The sequence below is a fragment of the Poecilia formosa genome, unplaced genomic scaffold (genome assembly GCF_000485575.1).
Source record: "Poecilia formosa unplaced genomic scaffold, Poecilia_formosa-5.1.2 Scaffold669, whole genome shotgun sequence".
NCBI classification, from domain to species: domain Eukaryota; kingdom Metazoa; phylum Chordata; class Actinopteri; order Cyprinodontiformes; family Poeciliidae; genus Poecilia; species Poecilia formosa.
This window is the reverse complement of record NW_006800608.1, coordinates 40,546-64,904: the sequence shown is the minus strand read 5'-3', so window position 1 is coordinate 64,904 and position 24,359 is coordinate 40,546. Positions and strand designations below refer to the sequence as shown.

The 24,359-nt window shown below is 40.1% G+C and overlaps 2 protein-coding genes across 7 annotated transcripts in view; both read left to right on the top strand.

The window, feature by feature from the left end:
• LOC103130762 (cAMP-specific 3',5'-cyclic phosphodiesterase 4C-like) overlaps window positions 1–19,309 on the top strand; it is a 43,155-nt gene extending 23,846 nt beyond the window's left edge. For 3 of the 4 annotated variants that reach the window (XM_016666162.1, XM_007542258.2, XM_007542260.2), the window contains exons 2-16: window positions 3,539–3,730; window positions 5,524–5,568; window positions 6,608–6,644; window positions 7,403–7,476; window positions 7,571–7,623; window positions 8,706–8,818; window positions 11,306–11,399; window positions 13,872–14,038; window positions 14,137–14,235; window positions 14,376–14,540; window positions 14,635–14,734; window positions 14,827–14,981; window positions 15,082–15,204; window positions 15,914–16,096; window positions 16,174–19,309. In XM_016666162.1, coding sequence (XP_016521648.1) covers window positions 3,539–3,730; window positions 5,524–5,568; window positions 6,608–6,644; window positions 7,403–7,476; window positions 7,571–7,623; window positions 8,706–8,818; window positions 11,306–11,399; window positions 13,872–14,038; window positions 14,137–14,235; window positions 14,376–14,540; window positions 14,635–14,734; window positions 14,827–14,981; window positions 15,082–15,204; window positions 15,914–16,096; window positions 16,174–16,659 — 2,086 coding nt within the window. In that variant the 3' untranslated portion in view covers window positions 16,660–19,309. The remainder of the gene's footprint in view (window positions 1–3,538; window positions 3,731–5,523; window positions 5,569–6,607; window positions 6,645–7,402; window positions 7,477–7,570; window positions 7,624–8,705; window positions 8,819–11,305; window positions 11,400–13,871; window positions 14,039–14,136; window positions 14,236–14,375; window positions 14,541–14,634; window positions 14,735–14,826; window positions 14,982–15,081; window positions 15,205–15,913; window positions 16,097–16,173) is intronic. The other variant, XM_016666161.1, reaches the window with a different exon arrangement.
• A 2,620-nt stretch (window positions 19,310–21,929) lies between these two features.
• Window positions 21,930–24,359, top strand: part of LOC103130761 (ras-related protein Rab-3A-like) — a 20,044-nt gene continuing 17,614 nt past the window's right edge. Inside the window, exons 1-2 of one of the 3 annotated variants that reach the window (XM_007542257.2) lie at window positions 21,930–22,091; window positions 23,939–24,163. In XM_007542257.2, coding sequence (XP_007542319.1) covers window positions 23,939–24,163 — 225 coding nt within the window. In that variant the 5' untranslated portion in view covers window positions 21,930–22,091. Of the gene's footprint in view, window positions 22,092–22,598; window positions 22,760–23,927; window positions 24,164–24,359 lie in introns of those variants that run through there. The other 2 variants (XM_016666159.1, XM_016666160.1) reach the window with 2 other exon arrangements.

Sequence of the window (24,359 nt, the reverse complement as noted above, 5' to 3'; positions counted from 1 at the left end):
TCACCTAAAAGCCAAGAAAGGACAAATCAAATCCTTGCTCTAGGGGAAGCTCTAGCGTTGACTTTATTGAAAGTGTAATGGTACTTTATTTATTTGAGGATGTCCTGCAGTTCCATCAAAGGCCATCAGGGGGATCCTGTTCTAATGGCAAGGTTTACTGTTAAGACTGAATACCTAGGTATCTAATTCTATTTCACACATGAACTCTCCCTCAACGACTGAACACTAAACATCATCCACTGATACAACAGGGTCAACAAGGAAGTAGTTTGTGATGTTTTTTTTTTGCTGATCATCATGTGCCATGTGCTTTCATTCAGCATGTACAGTGTGCAAATTGAGGCGAATTAGAAAATAAAATGTGATGCCAAAAAATATTCAGACTCCCTCACTTTTTTCCACATTCCAAGATTATTCTAGAGTTCTCCTTAAAGAAACACCATAAATTATCCCAAAAACACAGAGCATGGTTTGTGACATTTATTATAATCTGTAAGAAGGATATAAAAGCATTTTGACATAAGAGGTACATATTGTGTGCTTTCAGAACTGGATGTGATATTTGATTTCCACTGCTCATCCTTGAGAGCCTTCTGCTCTCAAGCTTCTGAATAGGACACAAACATCTGAGGCAGGTCATGATCTTATTAGGAGACGTTCATCTTTCTCTGTGGAGGGCATGTCAGAAAGCCTGCCTGGAACAGATATGATTAACATGTTCCAACAAATCCTCACCAGAGCAAATATTCAAATCATTTTTAATACTTCTGTTAGTATTTTCCCAGCAGCTTTGGCAAACAGTACTTTGGGTCTGGCTGCTTTCCAATGCCAGAACCAGATTTGCTCTGCAAGAAGGGGAAAAAGAGATAGTCCCATTGTTGGACAGTTGAATTTATTGGCACAGCAGATAAGAAGTTCAAGCAGCAGATTGGTGGATTACTACAATCATAAACTGTCAAAGGTGGAAAGGATGTAGAGGAAGAAACGGTTAACCTGCTGCAAGAACTTTTTTTGTGCATAGTTGTATGATTGAGCCTGCATCCGTGGAGCTGCTAGGATGTATACATTTATGTCTTACTGCATAATTTAATTAGTGCCAACATAGTTTATTTATTTTTTTGTGTGCATTCAATTGTATGCTTATTTATTTATTGAGCATTAATTTATTCTAATGTTTTGGCAGAATTGGTTCTCTATATCTTAGAATCAGTGGAGCTTACCTGAGTATAGTTATTCCTCATGTCCGTCACTAACGGCTCTATTTGGATCAGAATCTCTTAAGAATATTTCCGATGGCAAAAAGGGTCCAAAATAGGAACTAGCAAGGCGTTCCTGATAAACTGCTGTATCTTTATAAGTGTAATAATAAAATACCATTGTTAAAAAAGAGCAAAGTGATGCCAACATTAAATTACATATCATACTCGGTTCTATGTTATCATTTCTATGTGTTGAGCAGATTTTTGAGTGAGTGACTCTCCTGCAGCGAGCTCATAGCAGATGGAGGATGCAGTATGCAAAGAGGAAACATTCCAGAGAAATCCCTGCAACCAAAAGATGTGGGCGACATTTTCAACCAGGATCTATATTTAGCTCAGCAGGAGCTTCGAATAGAACCTCCTCCCTGGATATTCATGAATGGAGGGAAGCTTGTGCCGAACTGTGATGAGTGGGACGGAGGGAGGACTGCTCAGCGCTCTACCTGATGCTCTTTTCTTAGCTTCACTGCTGCCTCTCTCAGCCTGCTCCCTGTTATGGGATGGCTAAAAATAGCTGCATGGAAACAGGAGGTGGTGGAAAAACAAAAATAGAATCTAGTTTCTGATTTGCATATAACTTTATATTTTTGCCTGTCTGAAGACATCATTTGTAGATAATAAATCAAATATTATGATCAGTTCCTCTGTACCTGAGTGACCTTTTTATGAAATACTTTTCTACTCTTACTGGAGTCATTTCTTGGATGACTACTTTATTACTACTTTATGTTTACTTGTAAGTAAAAATATGTTGAAGTAGTGCTATTCATACTCGAGTTAAATTTTTTAACTTTACCCACCTCTGGAATTAGGTGACTTCTGAAGGCATTTGTATCCACTGGTTTTTATTTTAATGTTTTGGAAGATAGAGGGATGAAGAAACTGTTAAGATATACATAATCAACCATGTCTCCTTTTGCTTGGTCTACTTCATTGCTCTAGGTTGCAATTGGCTGTGTTGGTCTTTCACATAAAAGATGACTGCACAGGTGAAAAAAGATATTCAGAAATTACTGTTAGAAATATCTGTAATTCTTAATTGAAATATTCCAGCTGGATGGATGGGATTTTAAGATTGCTTATCAACTACATAAAAAATATTCCACATCTATTAAGATGTTTAATTCAATCTTCTTATGAGTGTAAAATAGCCATCAGCTCCTCTGACTGTTTTCACAGGACGATGGTGTTGGCAAACAGAGCAGTGTGCTCATCTGGCTTTAAATGTCAGTGGGCGGTGTGTCTGCATGTTTGCATGTGTATGTGTCTGTGGGTGTATGACGAGGGGAGAGGGCTGTGGGAAAGCAGGGACGTGGGATGGAGGCCGAGACGTGCTCTGACTGTAAAGACGGGCCCAGCTGTGGTGATTTTCTCTGCATGCACCCAACCTCAGTCAGATCTGGAGGAACTCCTCCTTACCTGATCACTGGGTTATTTTTAGACTTCACATGACTTTACGTCAGCAGCTTCGTGCTGATTTTACACAGTGCTGTTCACTCACAGCTCTTCCACACACAGCACACATCTCACCTTTATCCATCTAAAACCAACTTTCGTTCTTTTGCGTTGTCAAAAGACTGGGTTATAAAAGCTAAACCACCAACAAATGCATCAAGGTGAAACAAACTTGCAGACTGTTCCGCCCAGATTTTATTTTTGTTGACTTTTCTGTCATCAGTCGTTGTTTTTTTTTTTGTTTTTTTTTGCCATGAAGCAGTTTTTGGTTGTATGATTGTGATGAGAAGCCAGCCTTGTTGCTGCCATGCTGTCATCAGAGCTGGAGGCTTTTTTTTGTGGCTCTCATCACCTCCTCATATCAACTTCAGTTTACTAAAACAGCTTTTTGTTGCTTTTTTTTTTAGCAGCCATTGAAGTTGAAAATAAAGCTGAGCTGATTCTTGCTGACCTCCTGAAATTATTTCATTTGATGGCTCTGTTCACGGATATTTCACAATCCAATTCTGTTTTCTGATATTTTGTAACGGTTGACATTTTTAGCTCCTGCTGTGTTGTTTTCTGTTTTGTAAAAATGATCCTTTTTTCTGTTGTGAACCGTATTCTCCTTAGAATATGAACGTGATGAAATCCTGTGACAAGATTAGACATGGGTTATTGTTGTTATAATTGCTGGAATCTGTCCATCTGTCCATCTTAACATTTTGAACCCTGGTGGTTATGTTCATGTCCGTCTGTTCTTCTCATGCTGTTTCCTAAAAGCTGTTGTTGCTGTGATTTAATTTTCCAATTCTCTGATTCTCTGCTCGTTTCTGTTTTCATAGTTTTGATGTGGAGAATGGATTATCAGTGGCACGCAGCCCCCTGGACGCCCAGAGCAGCTCCAGCTCTGGTCTGGTCCTCCAGGCCAACTATCCTCATAGTCAGAGGCGGGAATCCTTCCTGTACCGCTCTGACTCTGACTTTGACCTTTCACCTAAAGGTCCCTCCAGGAACCTGTCATCAGCCAGTGATCTGTAAGTTCTTCTCCTTCATTCTTCCTTTGGATGAATCACTTGATCCGTTATTTTTCTACAATAAAATCTGCACTACTCATTGCGTTGTGTCAAATTTTTAAATGTCTTTTTCCTGAGGAACTTCCCTTTCTTTCATTTTATTGTCTTACTGAGAAAAAAATTAATTATTTATGTATATAAAAATCTGAAATCTCCATGATTTTCTATTGGCTCTTCAGCAGAATGTCCTGATGCTGGGATATTAAGATTAATTATTTGAATGAATTTTTTCTTGTTCTATCATAAATCATGATTTATTGGTCCCCAATTTCAGTCTGGGTCATTTGATAATAACCTTTAACTGATTATTTTTTCTGCTTCTGGGAATGAGGAGTGTGTCAATGGGAATTTCTGCCCATGCTTCCAAAAATGCATTTATGATGTCAGACCCTGATGTTGGACAAGAAGATCTGGCTGTTGGTGACTGTACTAATTATTCCTAAAGGTTCTATGTTAGGTTGAGATCAGGACTCTGTGCAGGCCAATCATGTTCTTCCACATGAAACGGATGTGTCTATTGTCCTTGTGGACCTGTGCAGTGGTATGCGGTGTTGCTGGAGCAGGACAGGGCCAACCAAAGTGGAGAATGAAGGAAAAACTCTTGAAATTTCTAGGTTTGTAGTTCTAGACTCTGTAGAACGTTGGTGGCCTCATCAGTACCCGATGACCCTGCTCTGTGATTTTACAAGGCCTGTATTTTTGTGGGGGAGTCATCTCAGTTCCCAATCATTTCTACTTTATTACTATACCCCAAACAGTCGACTGTGGAAAATTCAACAAGGAAAAAGTCCGTCTGGACTTACTGCACATAGTATCCCATAACAATACCTGGCTGCAACACACTGAGAGGGACCCATTCTCTCACAAATGTTTGTAGAAGCAGTCTCACTCACACACTCAAACACCGTACAATTACAACTTTCAATGAACACGTCTTGTTCTGCTGTTTATTAGTGGTAAGCTAGGCTAGTTTAATATTAGCATTTTTTCTTGCTCTTCAGGTGACTTTTACAATTTAGTTCATGATATGTTTGGTTCACATTTTACATAAAAATTCCTTCAGCTTCTTGGATGTAGCACTTTTTCTTGAATTGATTGATTAGGATTTCAGCTGCTTTCTTTGCAGCTCTCTGTCCTTCACTTAGAGCAGCCTCTTTTTACTGTAGAATAGGTGTAAAGAATGAAAAACATGTAGATTAGGCATATCACAAAATCTTTGCACATAAAAATAGTCCAACTGTCAAAAGCTAGCTGTGCAAACCGCGGCTATACAGCTCACTGAAAAAACTACTAACAAATTCCTAGAAACAGGTAACAGTATCAGGAATCCTAATACAGAATGCATTGATCAGAGCACTGAAAAGTTTCCACATATGAGGACTGCGTCAGTTAGCATTTTCAGATTGTTTTAGAACTACAGATGTTTAGGAGCATATATATATATATATTTTTTTTTTTAATTTTTTTTTTCTTGAATTTCTTCCTGGTGGAACCTTTTTGTCCCCCCTTTACTTTTAGTATAATCTTTTTTTCTTTCTTCCAGTTTTATATTTTAATTGTTCAGAAAGTTCTATAAACCCATGCCATATGTTGCAGGCACTCCACACAGTTTTAAAGAAATATTTTTCATCTATGTTATGCTTAGTATCTCTCAAATCAGGCAATCTCAAGTTCACACTGTGAAAAAACTTCACATTTGTCCAGTAAGCGGGTCTCAGGTCTCCTCATGCACTCTTGCATATCTCTTTTTAAAGGGAAGAAAGCTTGAAGCACTGGGAGGTCAACTGGTTGTCGTCTCGGTGAGAAGATCGAGCAGAATCAGAAAATCAAACCTGCTCTGCCTCCTAAATCCCTCCTTTGCTTTCCCTCTAGCCTGACACATCCCAGCTCAGTTTTTTACAACCACCACTAAACTGCAAACTCTGCTGATGGCCGCTGTTGCACATCCAGTTTGCTTTAGTTTCTTTTAATGTTTGCATGTAACAAAAATATGAATTCCACCTGTTATTATTTACTATTTCAAAATGTGTTTTTCATCCCAATTGTTTCCTTGCCAGCCACTCCTTTTGCTTGTTATTTTTGTTCCTTTGCAGGTCTTAAAATAAAAAAAAGCAGAAGCAATACTTTACAGTGAGGCGCACCATGGTTTTCAATTAATTGGCACAGTTGTTTAATGTATTTTAATATTTTAAAGGGGCAGTGTTATATAGAAGCCAACTTTTTTGAGCTCTACATCATGTTGTAATGTTATTTCTTCATCAAAACATACCTGGAATGTTGCTTTGATTCTTTAATACATGTTTGAAAAATCCTTTAATCTCCATGGCAACCATTCAGCTGTGCAAAACGCCTGGGTAGACCTAGCCCCACCTTCTAGATGCAACTCCTTCTCAGAGCTGCGGTTTCTAAGCTTCCAAGCTTCTGCCTCACTGAGTAGCCTTCAGACTAGCCAGCAACAATTAGCAAACACCTGGAGGAACTATGCATCAGCTGAGCTCTTTATAGCTTCTCCGAGTAACGCTGGTAAAAATGCTACAGTTTTAATATAGGAGCCTTATTGTGATGACTTCCTAAAGACAGAGTTTCAGAAAGATCAGGAGTTTTTAAAGAGACAGGCACCCACTTTCAAGGCTTTAAATTACAAAGGAAACTGTCTTGTAAGTCATTTTTAACATTTTTAGCATTTTTAACATAGTCACTTGGTTGTGCTATAAAATGGCACGATGTGCCTGGAGAACATATAATACTTCCCCTTTAAGTCTTTATAAAATCTTAAAGTGCAGGAATGGCGTATATTTGCATACATTCCGCTCTTGAGTGCTCTTTTCCTGATTGCAGACACTCAGAAGATATGATTGTCACACCATTTGCACAGGTGAGTCCTCCAAAGACTTTTAATTTGAAAGTTTTGTTGCTGCTGCTAATGCTAAGTTTGCCCACAAATCCATATTTCTGAAGCCACACACTGTATCAATTAATCAATCAAATTTTATTTGTATAGCACATTTCAGCAGCAAGGCATTTCAAGGTGCTTTACATAATTTAAAACCTGAAGCCTGCAGTGATGATGAGATAAAATGATGCAGGCAAAGCCAGCTGGTGTGTGAGCGCTGCAGTGGAACAGCCCTCCGCTCCGGGCCCGGGGGCTGGCTCTGTGACAGAACCAGACTTCCCGCTGGTGTTGCCTGACTCTTGCGTGGGACGTGCGTCATGCTTGTGCTCGGCTTACACTCTGACAGAAGAGGTGAATCGAATACTGCCGGGTGGTGCTGTTTCAGTTTTGCATGTCAGCCTGTGCGCCCTCCACAAGGGTCACTCCTGGACATTCGATACTCTGCAGGCCTTCTCTGCACGCTGAGTCAGTTGTCAGCTCCTGATAGAAGGACAGTCAGAATGCAGAGGAGAGCTAGTGATGCTATGAAAACATCAGAAGGGGAAAGAGGAATGCATCTGTGCTGCATGTCATCTGGGAGGATGAAAGCAATGGCATCAAAGTGAGCCCACTGATTCAATACAGGGTCATATTTAATTGTGTAAAACAATAAATTAAATACGTAGAGGATGAGGCTAAATCTGTTCTATCACCAAAGTTATACAGGTCCAGTTTGATTAACTTCCTGTTCCTGTCCTTAGGTCCTCGCCAGCTTGAGGACAGTCCGAAGTAATTTTGCCCTCATAACTGGACAGCAGGACAGAGCAGCTAGCAAGTAGGTGATCCATCCATGGATCTGTTTTCTACTGACTTCACGTCATAATCACGATGAGATCAGTCTAACATCAGCCTTTGTGTTTGTTCTCTAGGACACGCTCCTCAGGAAGCCACCCACCCTCAATGTGTAAAACCAGTCTTGCAGGTTTGTGCCGCTGTCAGAGAGGGCTGTTTGCTGATCAATAGCCAATAATTCACATTGGACTAAGTGACATAGAGCTGGAAGCACCTTCATTATGGAGCTGAACCTGCAGGTTACTGGTACAACATCATAGTGTAATAGATGAATAAATGTCACCCATGAGTAGATCCATAGTGGAGGACACCCACTGATCAGTAACTGAACAGGAAATATCAATACATTAATAGTACTTACTTTTGTCCTGTAGTAAGAAAGCATGAGCTGTTTAAAAATATAATTATAGCCAATAAACCTTTATCACGTGTGTCATGTGTGGAAATGAAACTTGTGTTGCACTGAGATTTTATGAAGCTGCTGCATATTTATGAAGTGGATGGAAAATTGTTTATGATTTTCTTATTTTTGTATCAAATACAATTCTGAGAAGTGCGGCATACATTGAACCCCCTGAGTCAATACTTCAAATTTGTTTGTCTATTATGCCGCTCTTATATTAATTGTAGCGCTGATATGACTAATCAAATTAATAGTGATGAATCAATTATTGAAGTAATTGTCAACTAATTTAGTAATTGATTAATTGTTAACTGGATTATACGGATTCAACAAAAGACCGTTTGTTAAAAGAACATGTTCAGAGCAGTAATTAAGCCAAAACTGCACAAAAAATATGAGCATTTTGCATTGAAGTTTCAAAGAAAATTTCTCTATGAAAATCTTCTACCCAGAACTCCTCAAGTGGCAAAAAAAATCTCATATTAAGCATCTTGTGCATCCAGTTAATCAAAAAATAAGTCACCAGATCAGCCCTGCACTGTATTGATGTTCAGTCCAGCAGAAAGGCCGAAAGGCCCGAGCTTTTCATGTTAGAATGATTTTTGAGCTCTAGATGCACCTTTTGCTACAAGTGATCAAACATTCACTAAAAGAATGCTGTTATTACACTTTAGGAAAGAAAATATTGATTTTCCTTTTTAAAAATGGAATTAAATCATTTGTGTATTTGCATCTCTTGATGCATTTCTAATAATGTATATAAAAAAGTTCTTGGTGCCTTAATGCCTGTTTGTTCTGATCTGGAACAGAGGAGCCCCACCAACAGCTAGCCATAGAGACTCTGGATGAGCTGGACTGGTGTCTAGATCAACTAGACACGCTGAAAACTCGACACTCTGTCAGCGAGATGGCTTCCAACAAGGTAGGTTAACAGAACCCTGCCTCTAACTCACTAACAGCCTGCTGGTCTGGACAGGGCCAGAGTGACTAGCTAAACATAGACACCTATCGAGAGATTGAACATAGTTGGGTCTACTTGCTTCATGCAGCTAGCTTCAGAGCTCATATTCTGTAAAGGAGCTCAGGAAACATGTGTATCTGGTTGCCGTTTAAAATAATCAGATTCCAGCTGTGCATTAAAACAATGCAGTCATTTTTGGAAAAAAATGATGTTCAGAAAAAGTAAACAGATTCATTTCAGATTAAGCTACATACAGTCAACTCTGTGTACTTCTGTACAAGCCATTTTGTTGGGACAGAAGTGGCAGATGGATGGGTCTGTATTTCTGCATCACCATGGCATGGGACAGGGTTCATCTTGGCAACAGAACACAACTGAAAGAATGCTGTCTTCCTCGACAAGTTAAAGGGCATGTCCTGGTCAAAAAGGGATTGCTAAAGTTTTAATCAATGGTACCAATTTAAAAAGAAATCTGAAAAGGTCTCAAAGTGCTTGGTCCTGATTTCGTCTCAGAAACTTTCATATTGGTCAGGTTGGATGAAACGGGCTACGACCTAAATGTGCTGCATCATCGGTCAGCACAGTATGCACACATTTAGTAACACTTTCAGATGGTTCTAAATGTAGTTTGTTGTGGGAATTTTGGTTTCAAATCACAGAGATTAAGAATTGTGTTTTATGGTTTATCAAACCTTTAAATTGTTTCAACAACTCTTCAGTGTAGAAGCCATAAATTATAATTCTTTCTTGTTTTTTTTTCTTCTTTTTTTTCACACGGTTCTGTCTCACATTTCAGGGCTACTGCATGGAGAAGCTGGATGCCTTATGTAATATGGCAGTTTTACTCAATAATTTCTATGGTATCCTAATAGCTCTGAGAGATTTCTGATACATTTTTATTTATAGGAATCCATCTGGATTCCAACAGAGGGAGATGCTTAGGCATAATTTGGTTTTCTCCCTCTGACTGAAGTATTCATAGTGCACCCCTCTACCCCCACACACACCCTCTGAACAATTCTCTTACCATTAATGTAACTGAACTGTTTTGCAAGCTGATTTCTCCCAAAACCCTACCCACTCCGAACACACCCTAGGTCTAAGCATAAGATAAACAGCCAACAGAGATACAATCCCTACAACAACTTCTAGCAATACAACATACACACACACCCATCCACAAATGGGAGAAAACTGTTTTATGTTTTTAACTGTTCTTAGAATACATCTACGGAACACGTAAGCCCAATTGCTTGTTTGGGAACCTTGCCAACCATTGCTCTTTCAACCTCTAATGTCTTGATTAATATTTTCACAAAAACTTGACTGGATGAAGAAAGGATGGTACATTTCTATCGAATTTCATTCATTTTCCGTTGTTTTCAATCTTCTAAGAATTAATTTGTTTTTAGTTGATTTCAAAATGTGGAGTGTTCAGATCCACCACCAAGTCATCCGGTTGATCTGAATGAATGACAGTATAAGTCAGCATATTCCTGTGGTGTATGGTATCCTATTTTTATTCCCTGCTCGATCAGTAAAGCTCTTCTTCACATCCATTCAGTGTTTTCCGCTCCTATCTTCTTTACACTCCATGCACATGGTGCACCTCGCAATCCCTGCTTCCATCTGCCCTGCCTACTCTGTGGATCTCCTCTCCAATGACAGCCCATTGATTCCCTAGCTGTAGCTGCTGCCCCATTGGCTGCTATTCTAAGACTTCTTTTTTTTCTCAAGGAGGCAGACACTGGAGTAGCTCTTGCCTCTGTTTACATGCAGGCAGCAATAGTGTGAATGAGGAAGGGTCAGGGGGAGCGTGGTGCAGCACAGTGGTTGCTCGGCTTCACATCCCTCTGCATTCCCTCTGCTGCGGCTCCATCCTTTTGTTCTGACATCAGCTTCTATGGCGCTGCTCACAGCTTTACCAAATGAACTGCTACACTCTGTTTGAACTGGATTTAAGTAGGATGTTCTGCTAATCAGGAGGAGAAGGAAACTTTTGTCTTTTATTTATTTTTTTAATCTGGCTCCTATGTGCAACTTTGTGCTGAGATGCCAGAAGTGAACTGTTTTATCTCTTTGCCGTGGACGTTTGCTCAGGTTAGAGGAGGGTGGCCATGAACCTGGTGGAAGGGGTGAGACTGCACCTGGGTTTATTGTTGCCTGTCTAGAGGCTGAGAAGACACCAGCACCTGCTGGATGAAACATGAGACGGAATTTTCTTAAACGTTTTCTGCAAAGTGCATCAATCATTGTGCACAGCATTTTTGCAACCTTTTGCAAACCTGTCATTATTTTTCTCAACTGATCACATTAAACAGGTTTTGTTTGTATATGATTTTTCCAGAAAAGCCTTTGTTTTGATTCATTACTGAAAATGTCCAACTGAACCAACTTGTTGTGTTCTGTTTGACGTGCCTCATGCATGCTTCTTTTGTTTGTCCTCAGTTCAAGAGAATGCTGAACCGAGAGCTCAGTCAGCTGTCAGAGACCAGCCGCTCTGGGAACCAGGTGTCTGAGTTCATCTCCAGCACTTTTCTTGGTAAATAGCTTCTCCTTTTAGGCTGCTCCAGGGAAATGTGTATGGATGGTACAAAAGTATTCATACTAATCTTTTCTTATTTTGTCACTTTACAACTACAAACATCCATATGTTTTAATTCAAGTAAATTCAAATTCAGTTCAAAACCACTTTTGAACTGAATTTCCCAAAGGGAAATTAAATGTTGTTGTAACTCATATTAATTCAATGTTTTTCAAAGAGTTACTGTAGATGTTGATGGCTGTTGGCAGGAAAGATGTTTTGTAGCAGTCTGTGTTACAGCCAGGGGTGAAAGTAGGAGGGTACGGCAGGGTACTGCGTACCCCTTAAAGATTTAGTGGGGCTATAATGCAGTACCTGCAAGAGAGAGGAGCGGCTGTCAGCTGTAAAGAATCAATGGGTTCACTGTGCAGCCGTGAGTGCACCCACTAATCAGCCGTGATTAATTAGTTTTTCAAGAACAATCTAAAACACGACTTAACTAGTTAATAAATAGCTTCCCCCCCCCCATTTCATATTGTTTCTGAACTCTTCGTGCTTTACTAGAGCAGCGGTGCAATACGTCGATCCCGGAAGGTTTTGAGTTGATCTCGGCATTAGGTGACAAACTAATGCCGAGATCATTAGTTTGTCACCTCAGCCAGTACGCTGAGACCAGCACGTCCTCCTCTGACTCCTTATCAAAATGTTCGTATCTTTATTAAAGAACAACAATAAAAAAAATCAACAATAAGTGTTCAAATTAATGACCCAATAACAATAATAATCTCAGTGTTATTGTTTCAACACGGTGTGGCGCAATTCTGTGCGTTTCGGTTCCATTACCAAAATAACTAGCAGAGCAGGAGCTTAAAATTAACTAATCAACCACAGCTGTGTTCATGAGAGGCTTATTAATGATCGCAAAACAAATATCAAGCCTGCAAACCTAATATTGTAACGGACTGAATGTTTTTAACGTAATCTCTGGTCAGTTTGTGGAGCGCAGGAGGTTGCCATGGCAACGGCTGTGCTTAATTGACAGAGAGACGGAGAGTAAAAAGGTGTGAGTGGTTTAGAGTTGATCACCTGTTCAGTTATTTTACCTTTGTTTACCTTTGCTGTGGCGCATCACAGCTGCTGTAGTTTCTGAACGTTCAATAAACGACAAACTTGGACTAATTACCTCGTTCTTTGTGAGTATACGTCATTCACAACAAACATCAAACACGATAAATATGTTTCATTAAGTATTTAACAAACACATGGCTTCTACCACGATAATTATGTGAAATTAAATTAATTGTCTAATATAAAAAAATAGTTTGGTGCTCTCTGGGATCTTGCTTTGAGCTCAGAGTCTGAGAGGCTTTTCCTTTATCAAACAATTTTTTTTCCTCTTATTTAGTGGAAATATTGATGTTGATGACACTTTCTCCAAAATGATAACCTTTTTCAACCTTTATAGCTCCACTGTTGAAAATGAGGAGCTAACATTCACAAATGACATTGAAATAAAATCCAGTCCAACATCTGGTTTGAGGTGATTCCTCTGGAACCTGTTGGAGAAAAAACATCCCAACTTCAGAAGATGTGCTTTTAACTTAACAGAGCTCTGTGGTTCCTCCTATCAGTATGAGAGTCAGGGTGAGGAGGCGCCATGTTAGGAAGACGAAGTGGAAGCTGCAGGATCTTCAGAACAAACAGGTCATGATGCTAGGCTACTGATTATCCCTCTGTCTGGACACAGGATCAATATAACCAGTTTAAAGGCTAAAGTGAATGGTTATATGCCAGACATGGAAAACCGGGATGCACTCCATGCCATGATGTTCGCTGCTCACTGCCAGTCAGCTGGCCATATAAAATGATCCTATGCATTTTACACCTTTCTAACAAAGGTGATTTGGAAATGTTTCCGTTTGCAAGAAATGAACAAGGACAGTTATGATGGTTGTATGTTCTGCCTGAAGGTCAACCTTTCCCCTGTTTCAATCATTTTGCAGACTCCAGGAGGTTTTCTTCCAGGTTAAGACAAGTATCCTCTTGTCTTAACCTGACGCTGTTGTCATCATGTGTTAAAGAGGGAGTGAAGTGTTCAGGATGATGTACGGCGTTGTTTTACACAACCTGTATTGTTTTGCATGAGGCCTTCAGAGAACAGTTGTTTGTATATTGAGACTAAACTAATTGACCTTTGAAGAAAAATAGTCTCTAATTTTTTTTAGATTTTATTTAAGGGGTATCATAGTAAAAAGGGCTTACTGTTTATACCATACAAAGCTGTACAATCTTTTAATATCTCTTTATAGTTCTGTGTCACTTAGTTAATTTCTTTGGGATTTTATGTGATAAAAAACACAAAATTTGTTTTAGTAATGTGACAAAATCCGAGAAAATATATGAATACATATGAATCTCATAAGACTGTAAACTTTGTTATATGATTACTGAGAAATTCCTAGACTAACTGTGTCCAACCTATGTTAACAGAGAAGCCAGATGACATGGACATTATGTCTCCTCCTACCAAGGAGAAAGACAAAAAGAAGCGTCCCATGTCCCAGATCAGTGGCGTCAAGAAGGTCACCCACAGCCTTGTTCCCTCCACCATCCCTCGCTTTGGGGTCAACGCCAGTCAGGAGGAGTTCCTCGCAAAAGTACAAGTTCATCACTTACTTGTTGTAAATATGGGGAAAATGCACTGAACCATGGATATTGCATGTTATTTAATAAAACCTATCTTACACCTTGGCAGGAGCTTGAGGACGTTGACAGATGGGGACTCGACATCTTCAAGGTTGCAGAGTACTCTGGAAAACGCCCATTGACAGTCACAATGTACACAATCTTTCAGGTGCCCAAAGTTATAGGAAAACCTCAGATGCTGTTACATCAGATGATGGCGTGGTGTACTAAACGTCTTTTTACATTTCACCAAATAGCTTCCGTCTCTATATCCTCTAAGCCAGTGTCTGTTTTGTTCTCCTTCTATAGGAGCGCGATTTGCTGAAAACATTCAAGATTCCTGTAGACCATTTTATTAACTTCATGATGACACTGGAGGATCATTACCGCTCTGACGTGGCTTACCATAACAACATCCACGCTGCAGATGTGGTGCAGTCCACGCACGTGCTGCTGTCCACCCCTGCTCTGGAGGTATAGCTGGACAGAAACGTGAACAGTAGGATCTATCAAAGCCGAGCTTCATCCATCACTAATGCGTGTTGACTCTCCTGTTTGGCTTTGTAAGGCCGTATTTACTGATCTGGAAATTCTGGCCGCACTGTTTGCCAGCTCCATCCATGATGTGGATCACCCTGGAGTTTCCAACCAGTTTCTCATCAACACCAGTGAGTTTACATAATTCCACAAGAATAGTGTGAGTTTGATTTGGACAAGGTATTTTTCTCATCCTTATGGTTCTCTTTGATGTGTCCATTAGACTCTGAGCTGGCCCTGATGTACAATGATCTGTCAGTGCTGGAGAACCATCACCTGGCCGTGGGTTTTAAGCTTCTGCAGGAGGATAACTGTGACATCTTCCAGAACCTGAGCAAAAAACAGAGACAGTCTCTGCGCAAGATGGTCATCGACATGGTAACGCCAACATCTCAACCCGCTCAGTTTAGCTGCTGCTTTTTTTATAGAGAGAGTTTCGCTTGCCAGGTGTAATTTAATCTGATTGATGCGCTTGCAGGTGCTGGCCACTGACATGTCAAAACACATGAACCTACTAGCAGACTTAAAAACCATGGTGGAGACAAAGAAAGTAACCAATCTGGGTGTTCTCCTGCTGGACAACTATTCAGATCGCATACAGGTGAGAAATGCTTTCTAACAACACAAGTGAAGAAGAAACAAAGAAAGAAAGAAAAAGCAGAATGCAGTCATTTTTCTGTGTTTTAAATACGCATTGTGAAAAATCTCATCAGAAAAGGTTCATGGAAATGGCAAAATTCAAAATAACTCCCTCAATGTAGGTGTGGATTAGAATTGTATTTCTTTCTTTATGTCTGCAGACATAAACATCACCGACATGACAGAACAATTACAATTTATTCCTGAAAACCTCTCTCTATTTTCCTGAGGTGTGGTTCATTGTAGTTTCCATTGTCTAATTCCTGTTTTTTTCATAACCAAGCACAATGTCAACATCTGACATAATTACACTTTGTGAAGCCTGGTTGATTTTTTTATAGAATCATGAATGTTTTTTCCTTTTTTGCAACACATTAAAAGTTTGCTCAAAATTTGAAAGACATTTGGATGAAAAACCTGTGTGACTTTATAGGTCTTTCCAAAGTATTCATGTGTATTCATGCTGGTCTTTTATGTGATAGAGCAACACAAAGCAGTCTCTGATGTTACAATCATGCACTGATCTGTGTTGGGCTATCCAAGAAAATCCCAATAAAATCCATGGAAGTCTGAGGTTGTAATGTCAGAAAATGTAAATAAAAGATAAAGAGATTTGAATACTTCTCTAAAGTGCTGTATTTATTCAGTCTTCCGCTGACTTCTTCATGCAGGTTCTTCAGAACATGGTGCACTGCGCGGACCTGAGCAATCCCACCAAACCCCTTGAACTGTACCGTAAGTGGACAGACCGCATCATGGTGGAGTTCTTCACTCAGGGTGACAGGGAGAGAGACAAAGGAATGGAGATCAGCCCCATGTGTGACAAACACAACGCCTCCATAGAGAAGAACCAGGTAGGGAGAGATGCTCCAGCTAGGTCAGGATCAGAGTGCTCAGAACATACCGACAGCATGTGACTGGTGTTTTCCAGGTGGGCTTCATCGACTACATCGTCCATCCGCTCTGGGAGACGTGGGCTGACCTGGTGCACCCTGATGCTCAGGAGATCTTGGACACGCTGGAGGACAACAGAGAGTGGTACCAGAGCATGATCCCTCGCAGCCCCTCGCCTAGGCCCCATGGCCAGGGAGGAAGGGGGTCTCTGGAGGAAGCCTCGGTGCCCGGCGAGGGCCCAGGTTCCATGATGGCCGAGAAGTTCCAGTTTGCACTGACTTTAGAGGAAGAGGGTGAGTCTGACACGGAGGGCTCACCAAGAGAGGAGAAGGGTAGCAGGAGCCTAACCAAACACAGCGGTGCGTTTGATTCTGGATCCATACCAACTCGACGGCTCAACAAGATCCTCACCAGTGACTCAGGCAGGACATTTTCTCTGGACTCTGAAAATGATATGGCAGAAGACAGAGAAACAGACCCAGAAGGCCCCTCTGTGGTCCCACGTTTCAGACTCGGCACATAGCACCAGCCACAAGCGTCTCCCCCTCAGACCTTCTTTGTTTCACTCAGATTGATATCAGTGCCTTGTCCTCTGTCACTGTTCTTCCTTCATTTCAAACGGATGCTGTCCTTCTCCAAGTCTCCCCCAACAGGGTGACAGTGTAAAGTTATTGAAGTGTAGATATTTGTGTGGAGGATGAGGATGGTTCCTTGCACTGAAAAAAAAAACACTGACAGGTTTGAACACTGTTCCATGAAAGACACAAAACAACTTTCCTACCTGTCTGTTGTCTTCTTTGTTTTCATATAATGAGGACAAGAAGTAAAAAAAGGCTCTACCAGTCAGTCAAAGGTCTAAAACTAAAGACTGAGGTGTCTTCTCAGAATTGATGAAACTTCTCAGTGATGAAACTGAGAAAGTGATGAAGCACTATAAAAAAGGTCCTTTAATAGTTGTTGCCATGCAGATTAGAAGGACAGTTTCTATTCTGCCTGATTTTTTATCAGGAGGCTGTAGCGTATTCTTCTCTCTTATCTCTATTTATTCTCTATTTGAATAGTCAGTAAAAACAGAACACAGAGGAATAAAGTTATTGGAGTAAAAGAACGTATGCAGATTAATATGTGTAATATGAACTAAATGTAGCATGTTTTGATTGACTACTTCACTGTTACTATATTGGCACACCAACACTTGTTATTGCTTGAGATGCAGCATGCTTTCTGTTGTGTTCATCAGACAAATATAATGTTTTGTTTTTTTCCCCCCTTTTTATAATCCTAAAGTAGCACATTTTCATTCAGAATTAAGAAACAAAGCCTGCATGACTGCTGGGCTCTTCAGGAATTACACCCAAAGACTTTCAGGGAGGGCAGATGCTGCCTTCTAGTGTCAAAAAAACAGAAATGATTGTCCGGTACTGAGGCAGGGTTTTCCATTCAAAATGTATCAGGAGTTTTCTTGTACAGTTTTTATTATTTCTGCTCCTACAAAATTTTGCATTCAAGATGTTTGGTTCAGAATGAGTTTTTGTGTGGATTCTATTACACTGGTAAAGCCCTGTTAGTGATTTTTAAGGGTTTAAGCCAAAAATGATAGCTGTTTTATGACAAAGAGCAATCAGTGCAGATGTCAAGCAGAAACTACAAAAAAATAACCAGCTTTGAATACTTTTAGCACTACATTCATGTCCATTTTAGTCAGACATCAGTTCGATGACTGTGTTTTTAAACGACTCAACAAATAGGATAGGATTAATGTAGCTGTAAAAACCCAGGGGGTTACCAACGGAGAGTTGCCCATGCCACATTTTTCCTCTTTTTTCTCTCTCACAAATCAATATTTTGCTCTTTGGAGGGAAGCAGTCAATGCCACCAAACAAGTGCCAAGCAAGCATGACACAAGCAGTACTGTACTTTCCATTTTGCCACCGGCTACTTTCCATCAGCAGCTGATAAAGCTGGTTGATTGTAGCGCTCCGTGTGCCAACCGGACCGTAGTGTCTGTGGTCATTTTGTTCTAACTCCTATTCAGATCACTTAATCTGATGTTGTCTTAAAACAGTCTTTTTTGTGATTGTGTAATTGGGTTGACTTTTTGTTGTTAAATCAGATGCACTTTGAATGGTACTTTTACAGTTCTGCACTTCCAGTGCACTTAAACATGTATAACATGACTGTGTTACTGTTTTTGTCTGTTATAATTGGTGGTTTAATTGCAAGGGCTGGACCACTACAGGTGTTATAGTGTTGATGTTGTCATAGGGACTTCTTTGAAGAACTGTAGAAAAAAGAATTGTGTTAAGTTGAAATGTGCAACTTTGTCTGAAGGATTCAAACCACATGAAGAGTTCATTATAGCTTACTTAAGAATTAGGATTGTGCTACATTTGTTTTATTTTATTGCAATTTAAAAGAGTAAGTTATGTTTTAATGTTTGAATAAGCTACAAGTTTCTATTGAAGCCTTATTGTAATTTGATACTTTATTTTTCTGGCTAAATATATTCTCTGTCTGCAAATCCTAAACAATGCCAAACCCTTCAACTCTCAAGGGTGCCTTCAACACTAAGGACTACTTAACATAACTTTAACCAGCACACCAATATGCAATGATACAAAATCATTGCATATTGGTGTCTTCTGTCTTCTGTCTTCCTGTCTTCCTGTCTTCTTTCTAAGTGATTTTGTATTTTCCTCACAGAGATCCATGTGCAATGTATTTTTTTCTGTGCTAGTTTTTAGGACAGTGAAGCGAATGGACAGTGCCTTTATAAAGGCTTATGTGCATTCAAGTTGAATGAGACAAACTGTGACTATTACTCAGATTTTGATTTCATTTCATTTCTTTTAAATCTGCTAAAAGTACAACTTTCTTTTTGCAATATCTTTGCTTTTTCTCCTGTGTTTTCTGAAGCATCTCAGGCCTGTCTTTCCGTTTGCCCTGAGCTCACCATATGCTTTATGATGACCATGCAGTATTTGTGTTGATTAGAGACCTCAGTTCACCATGAATATAGAAACATACAGTCGTCTGTGACCTGTGCACAGATCATAAATGATATGATAAGATGCTGCAGCTATGACAATCCAAACTCTGCTGTTTAACTCTGGGTGTGCTACTCCTCCTTTCAACTACAACTTCCCAATAAAGACAAAACCTCTTTAAAGACATACTTTTTTGTTTTTTTTCTACTCTAGCAAAGGTGGTCATAAATAAATATAATATATTTATTTATTATATAAATAAATATGATATAATATCGACTGAAATTATCATAGTTACTTGATTGTGCTATAAAATGGCACTATGTGCCTGGAAAACACATAATACTGCCCTTTTAAGTTGTTTGAGTCAGTGGAGTCTGCAATGTGAGGACAGTGGGAAAGTGTTCCAAAGCCTCTGAGCTTCAAAAAGCATGGTCCCCACAGGCTTTAAAATGGGTTGAAGGTACAACCAACAACATTTGACTCGCTATGTTGTCAAATGTTGACAACATAGCGAGTTGTCAACTTTATCTAGGGCAAAGCTAGAAGAAGTTAGAGGATCCAAAAGGTCCAGAATGTATTTAGAACAAGCTAGTGTTATGTGTGCTCTTCTGATAATTTTAGTCATCACGCAGCATATATAGACTGAAGCCAAGCTAGGGAGGGAGTCAGGGCGTGCTGAGGTATCTGGTACCAAAATCTTAGCAGCAGATAATTTCAGTCTAGTAAGCTAACAGGTCTGGCCTCCATTTTTTGGAATGGTTTGGTCTTGTACATCCAACAAACGCAGGGATTAGATTGAGACCTGGGAAAGTCAGATGCTACACCACCACCTCTCACTTGTGATGAATCCCCATTTGCATCAGCAAGCCTTGTCCTATGACCCAGTCACCAGTTCACCTCTGTTCCTCAGACCAGTAGATAGACCAGTGTAGACTGAAATTGACATGAGATGGGTTTCTTTGCCTTTACAATACACAGTTTTCACTGGTACAAACAAAAAAAAAATCCATCCTTTAATCATCTACCACTAAATCCAGGGTCGAGTGACAGGACCAGTAGAATACGCATCCAGGTCAAGAGCTGTTGGACCTCCCTGCTTGGACCTCCCAAGAGTGGCTGAGATGTCAGATCAGATTGGCAGCCATTTCTATTTAGATGAAGCCACTAGCAACCTCTTCATCTGTGTACTCTATGTTTCCTGGAAAGTTCTCCTAGATCAGTGATTCTGTGACTTTTGTCTCTGCTTAACAAGTCAGGTTCTGCTGGAGGTTTTGCCTTCTTCAAAGGGAAATAGTCCTTTCAGTTCCAAGGGATTGTTACAAGGGGATTGCTGATTGGTTTGTAATTCCCATTTTACACTGAAAATGACTACATTTCAGAATTGTGTGAATTAAATTGGAATGTTTATAGTTTAATTTAAATGAGTCAGTATGATTGTTTTGGTTTAATCGGTTTTCGGTAATTAAAACGTGTAAATGTGTTGCATTTGAGCAGGGGTCCCCAAACTTTTTCCTGTGAGGGCCACATAACTTTTCCCTTCTCTGGTGGGGGGCTGGACATTGTTGACGGGGGCGAGGGGGTGCGTTTCTCACAATTTATTTTCACAATTAACAAATACTTACGAACAAATCTGGTCTGAAACACAACAAATAAAGACAATAATCAGCTACTGTGGTGTTGCGTTCCACCATCCTTAATCTATTTTTTTCTTTTAGGATCACAAAAGTAACATAACAAAAATATCCACCAGGGGGTGCTCTAGTGGGGTTTTCAAAACCTTGCTGGTCCAGCTTAACTAAACAAAAGGCAGCACAATTATGTTTAAGTGTGTTTAAAGTTCTAATTTCGAAATTGGTACAAATATACTTTTAGTATACTTCAGATATATTTTAGGTTGTACACTTAATACTTAGTTTACTTAAAATGTACTTTCAGAAATGTAAGTATGTTTGAAATATACTTAAAGTATACTTTTTTCACCTGGGGCGAGCCTCGATAGCCAAACTGGCATTGTTTTTATGCCATATTAGATTCGTCGTGTTGATGCATTTTTACGTGCTTCAGCCCCGACACCGAGGTAATTTTCCACCACAAAACGCAAACTTCTCCATTCACTCAGTGCGTTATAGTTCCACACGACATCGCTTAGGATTTGTTGCTGGAGGGGGGGGGCTGGGTTTCTCAATTGATTTTTACCCAGAAAGCATATGGGCAAAACCCATGAGTGAAACGGTGACTGGGACTGACTAGTATATATTCCATTGAGGGAAATAACATATTAATTTCTCATATGTTAACATAAAGGCTCGTTTTGAAGTATAAGCTGCTACTTACCGGCATCGCTTCGAAGAATTCAACCTGGAATGCGGCGTTCATAACAAACACGTGCGTTCATCTTGCTCTACCGCTAGCAAACAACCGTACTGATTAAATAACATAAAAGTCAAGCAGTTCCCTAAAAGTCCAACAGATAGCAGCAATGCGCCATACAAAACACCCACAGTTTACAGGACACATTTCCTGCTAAAGAGCCCCCTGGTGGTTGAGTAAAAATCCACATATAAACCGGAAAATACAATGAATGAAAAAAAATCTGAATCCTCTCTGGTATTGTTCAGGGGGCCGGACCAAATGTGGAGGCGGCCCGCGGGCCGTAGTTTGGGGACCCCTGCATTTGAGGATACATTTAATCTGTAATCCAATCTTCTTTATATCAACACTGGAGACTCCTGCATAAACGGGGAGGGTTTTGTAGAGGTGAATCATCCAAGTCTCTGCTCTGATTGGTCAGCTGCCCTGCCAATAATTCTTACATTCTGCTCGTGCAGGTGCAACGCTGGGCTCTGAACTAGCCGTTGCAGTAAAGCTAAGGGGAAAATCACCCCTGCGCTTATCTTGAGTAGCGGGCCTGTGTTTATTACAACAGCGGAAACAGAAAGAACGGAGCTTATTTATCCATTACGAGGTTAGTGATTTAGGTAGTTGTTAATAAGCAAGAGTAACCTTCATTTGACATAGCTGGGATGCTTAGCTAGCTCTTATTGTCCCATTTAACTACAGATGGACTCAATTAGCCGTTTACTAGCTTTCTGCTTTGTTGTTAATTATTAATGCTGTAATATTTATTATCAACGCTGAACGGCGGTAAGTAACTAACATAGAACAGACCGTCATAAATCGGAGGGTTTGTGTCTAGCTAACTTTGAGAGTACAGCTAAATAATTCAAGCTAAGCTCTGCTACTGGATGGTTATGCGATTCAGGCCGTTTTACTTAGGAGAGGAAGATCAGTATGGAAGTAAATATGTGCCATCAGAATTTGAATAAAAAATGCATCTGAATTCAATTTTTTTTAAAATTGAATTCGGATGCATTTTTTATTCAAATTCTGATGGCACATATTTACTTCCATAGATCAGAAGCAACCACTGGAATAACAGAGATGAATGAAACAATGTCTCCGTTTTTTTTTTTTTACAGCATTGTGAAGCATGTTACCAGCGACTTGACCTGTCCGGCTCAGGCTCTTGTCATCCCTGGATGGGAGACGATAGGACAGTCAGTTTAGTCGATGCTTAGTCTGTTAAGCCCTTCTACTTCCGCCCTCTTATCCTCCATGAAGTGAAGGTGTGAGGTTTGTGTCCGACTGCTGGGACGCTGAAGTACTCCAGGCTGGGAAAAGGAGGACGGGGGAGGGCTGCTCTCAGTGGGAGTCACACAGAGGGTGTTTATTCTCCCTCAAAACATCTATCACCAACAGAGGTGCAGGTTGCCTTGGTTACACTGAGCCTGTTCCATGTTTTCCAAAGATTGAGTTGCAAGTAGTTTTTTTTTTAATGAATCAAATATCTACACTCAGTATTTACTGTGCTGATCACCACTTTTCCTAACTTGTGTGACTCTGTGCTTTACTGGATTTCAGCTTCTGAACTGCATCCTGACTGATGGTGATCCATTCTTGTCTCCTTGGTGCTTGACATTGGATTATCAGATCTTTGAGACCTCCGTTCACTTTGCCTTATGATATGGTGCTCCATTATGCTGGAGACAGCTCAGAAGTTTCTGTCTCAGGACAGAGATGATGCCACTACTTTCTGCAGAATTTTACTTTGTTTTTATTGTTTTCTTGGACAGAATTGCCGTCTTTGCTGTGCTCATCACACGGCTGTTGTCCAAACTGTTCTTCCCCTCACCCCTACATGTGCGGATGAACTCATCCTTCTGCTGCTAATATTCAGAGTCTGCAGTTGTAGCAACCCAATTCTGTAGTGCACCCTGGGGAATAGATAGCTTGGTGCTAGCTTAGATGCTCCAAAAGCCTTCTTCTCTTTGAAGCATATTTGTTCCTCCTTTATAACAGTTTTTCGCAGCATCACCTGTTTTGATGATGTGATATCATAGCAGATGAAAAATTAGCTGAAATGAACAAGTGAGTCTTGCTATAAAGTTTAAAATGTATACTGAGATTCATTCTGAATTAATCTGAAACACAACGATCCAACTATAATATAAACTGTCAGCACAAAAACTGAAGTTGCAAAGTTTGTAGAAAATAACACTGCTATAAGGCCCAAACATCTGACCATGTGTTCATGTTGTACCTCAAACTCAGACTGTAAAGTCCTAGAGAAAGTCTGGAGAGAACAAACAGAAACAATGAAAATAGCTAGAGTCAGGGGATCCTCTGTGACAGAGCTGGAGCATGTGCTTGTTGTATTCAAGTGTTTTGTGTGGTCTCTGTTTGAATGATGGCTTATTGTTTCCTAAGTATGTAAACTTCAGGTGCTAATTTTGCCTGTTTGTTCATGTATAGATGGCGTCTGCAAATGCGACATATGGACAGAAGGAATCCTCGGACCAGAATTTTGATTACATGTTTAAAATCCTCATCATTGGAAACAGCAGCGTGGGAAAAACCTCCTTCCTTTTCCGCTATGCAGATGACTCGTTCACGCCGGCATTTGTCAGCACGGTGGGAATCGACTTCAAGGTCAAGACCATCTATAGGAACGACAAGAGGATAAAACTACAGATCTGGGTGAGGACTCTAGGTTTGTGGGCACACTTTATTTTTAGATGAGCACCATTCAGACCTTTGTGGCCATTTTTCTAAAAACGTTTGATACCCTTTTTTTTTTCTTTTTTTTCCGTTATTTCTCTTATTGCTGGGTTGCGGATGACGAAGTACCGATGTCACGCAATGCAGATGGAGGGTGGGAAGTAAATGCAGCCCG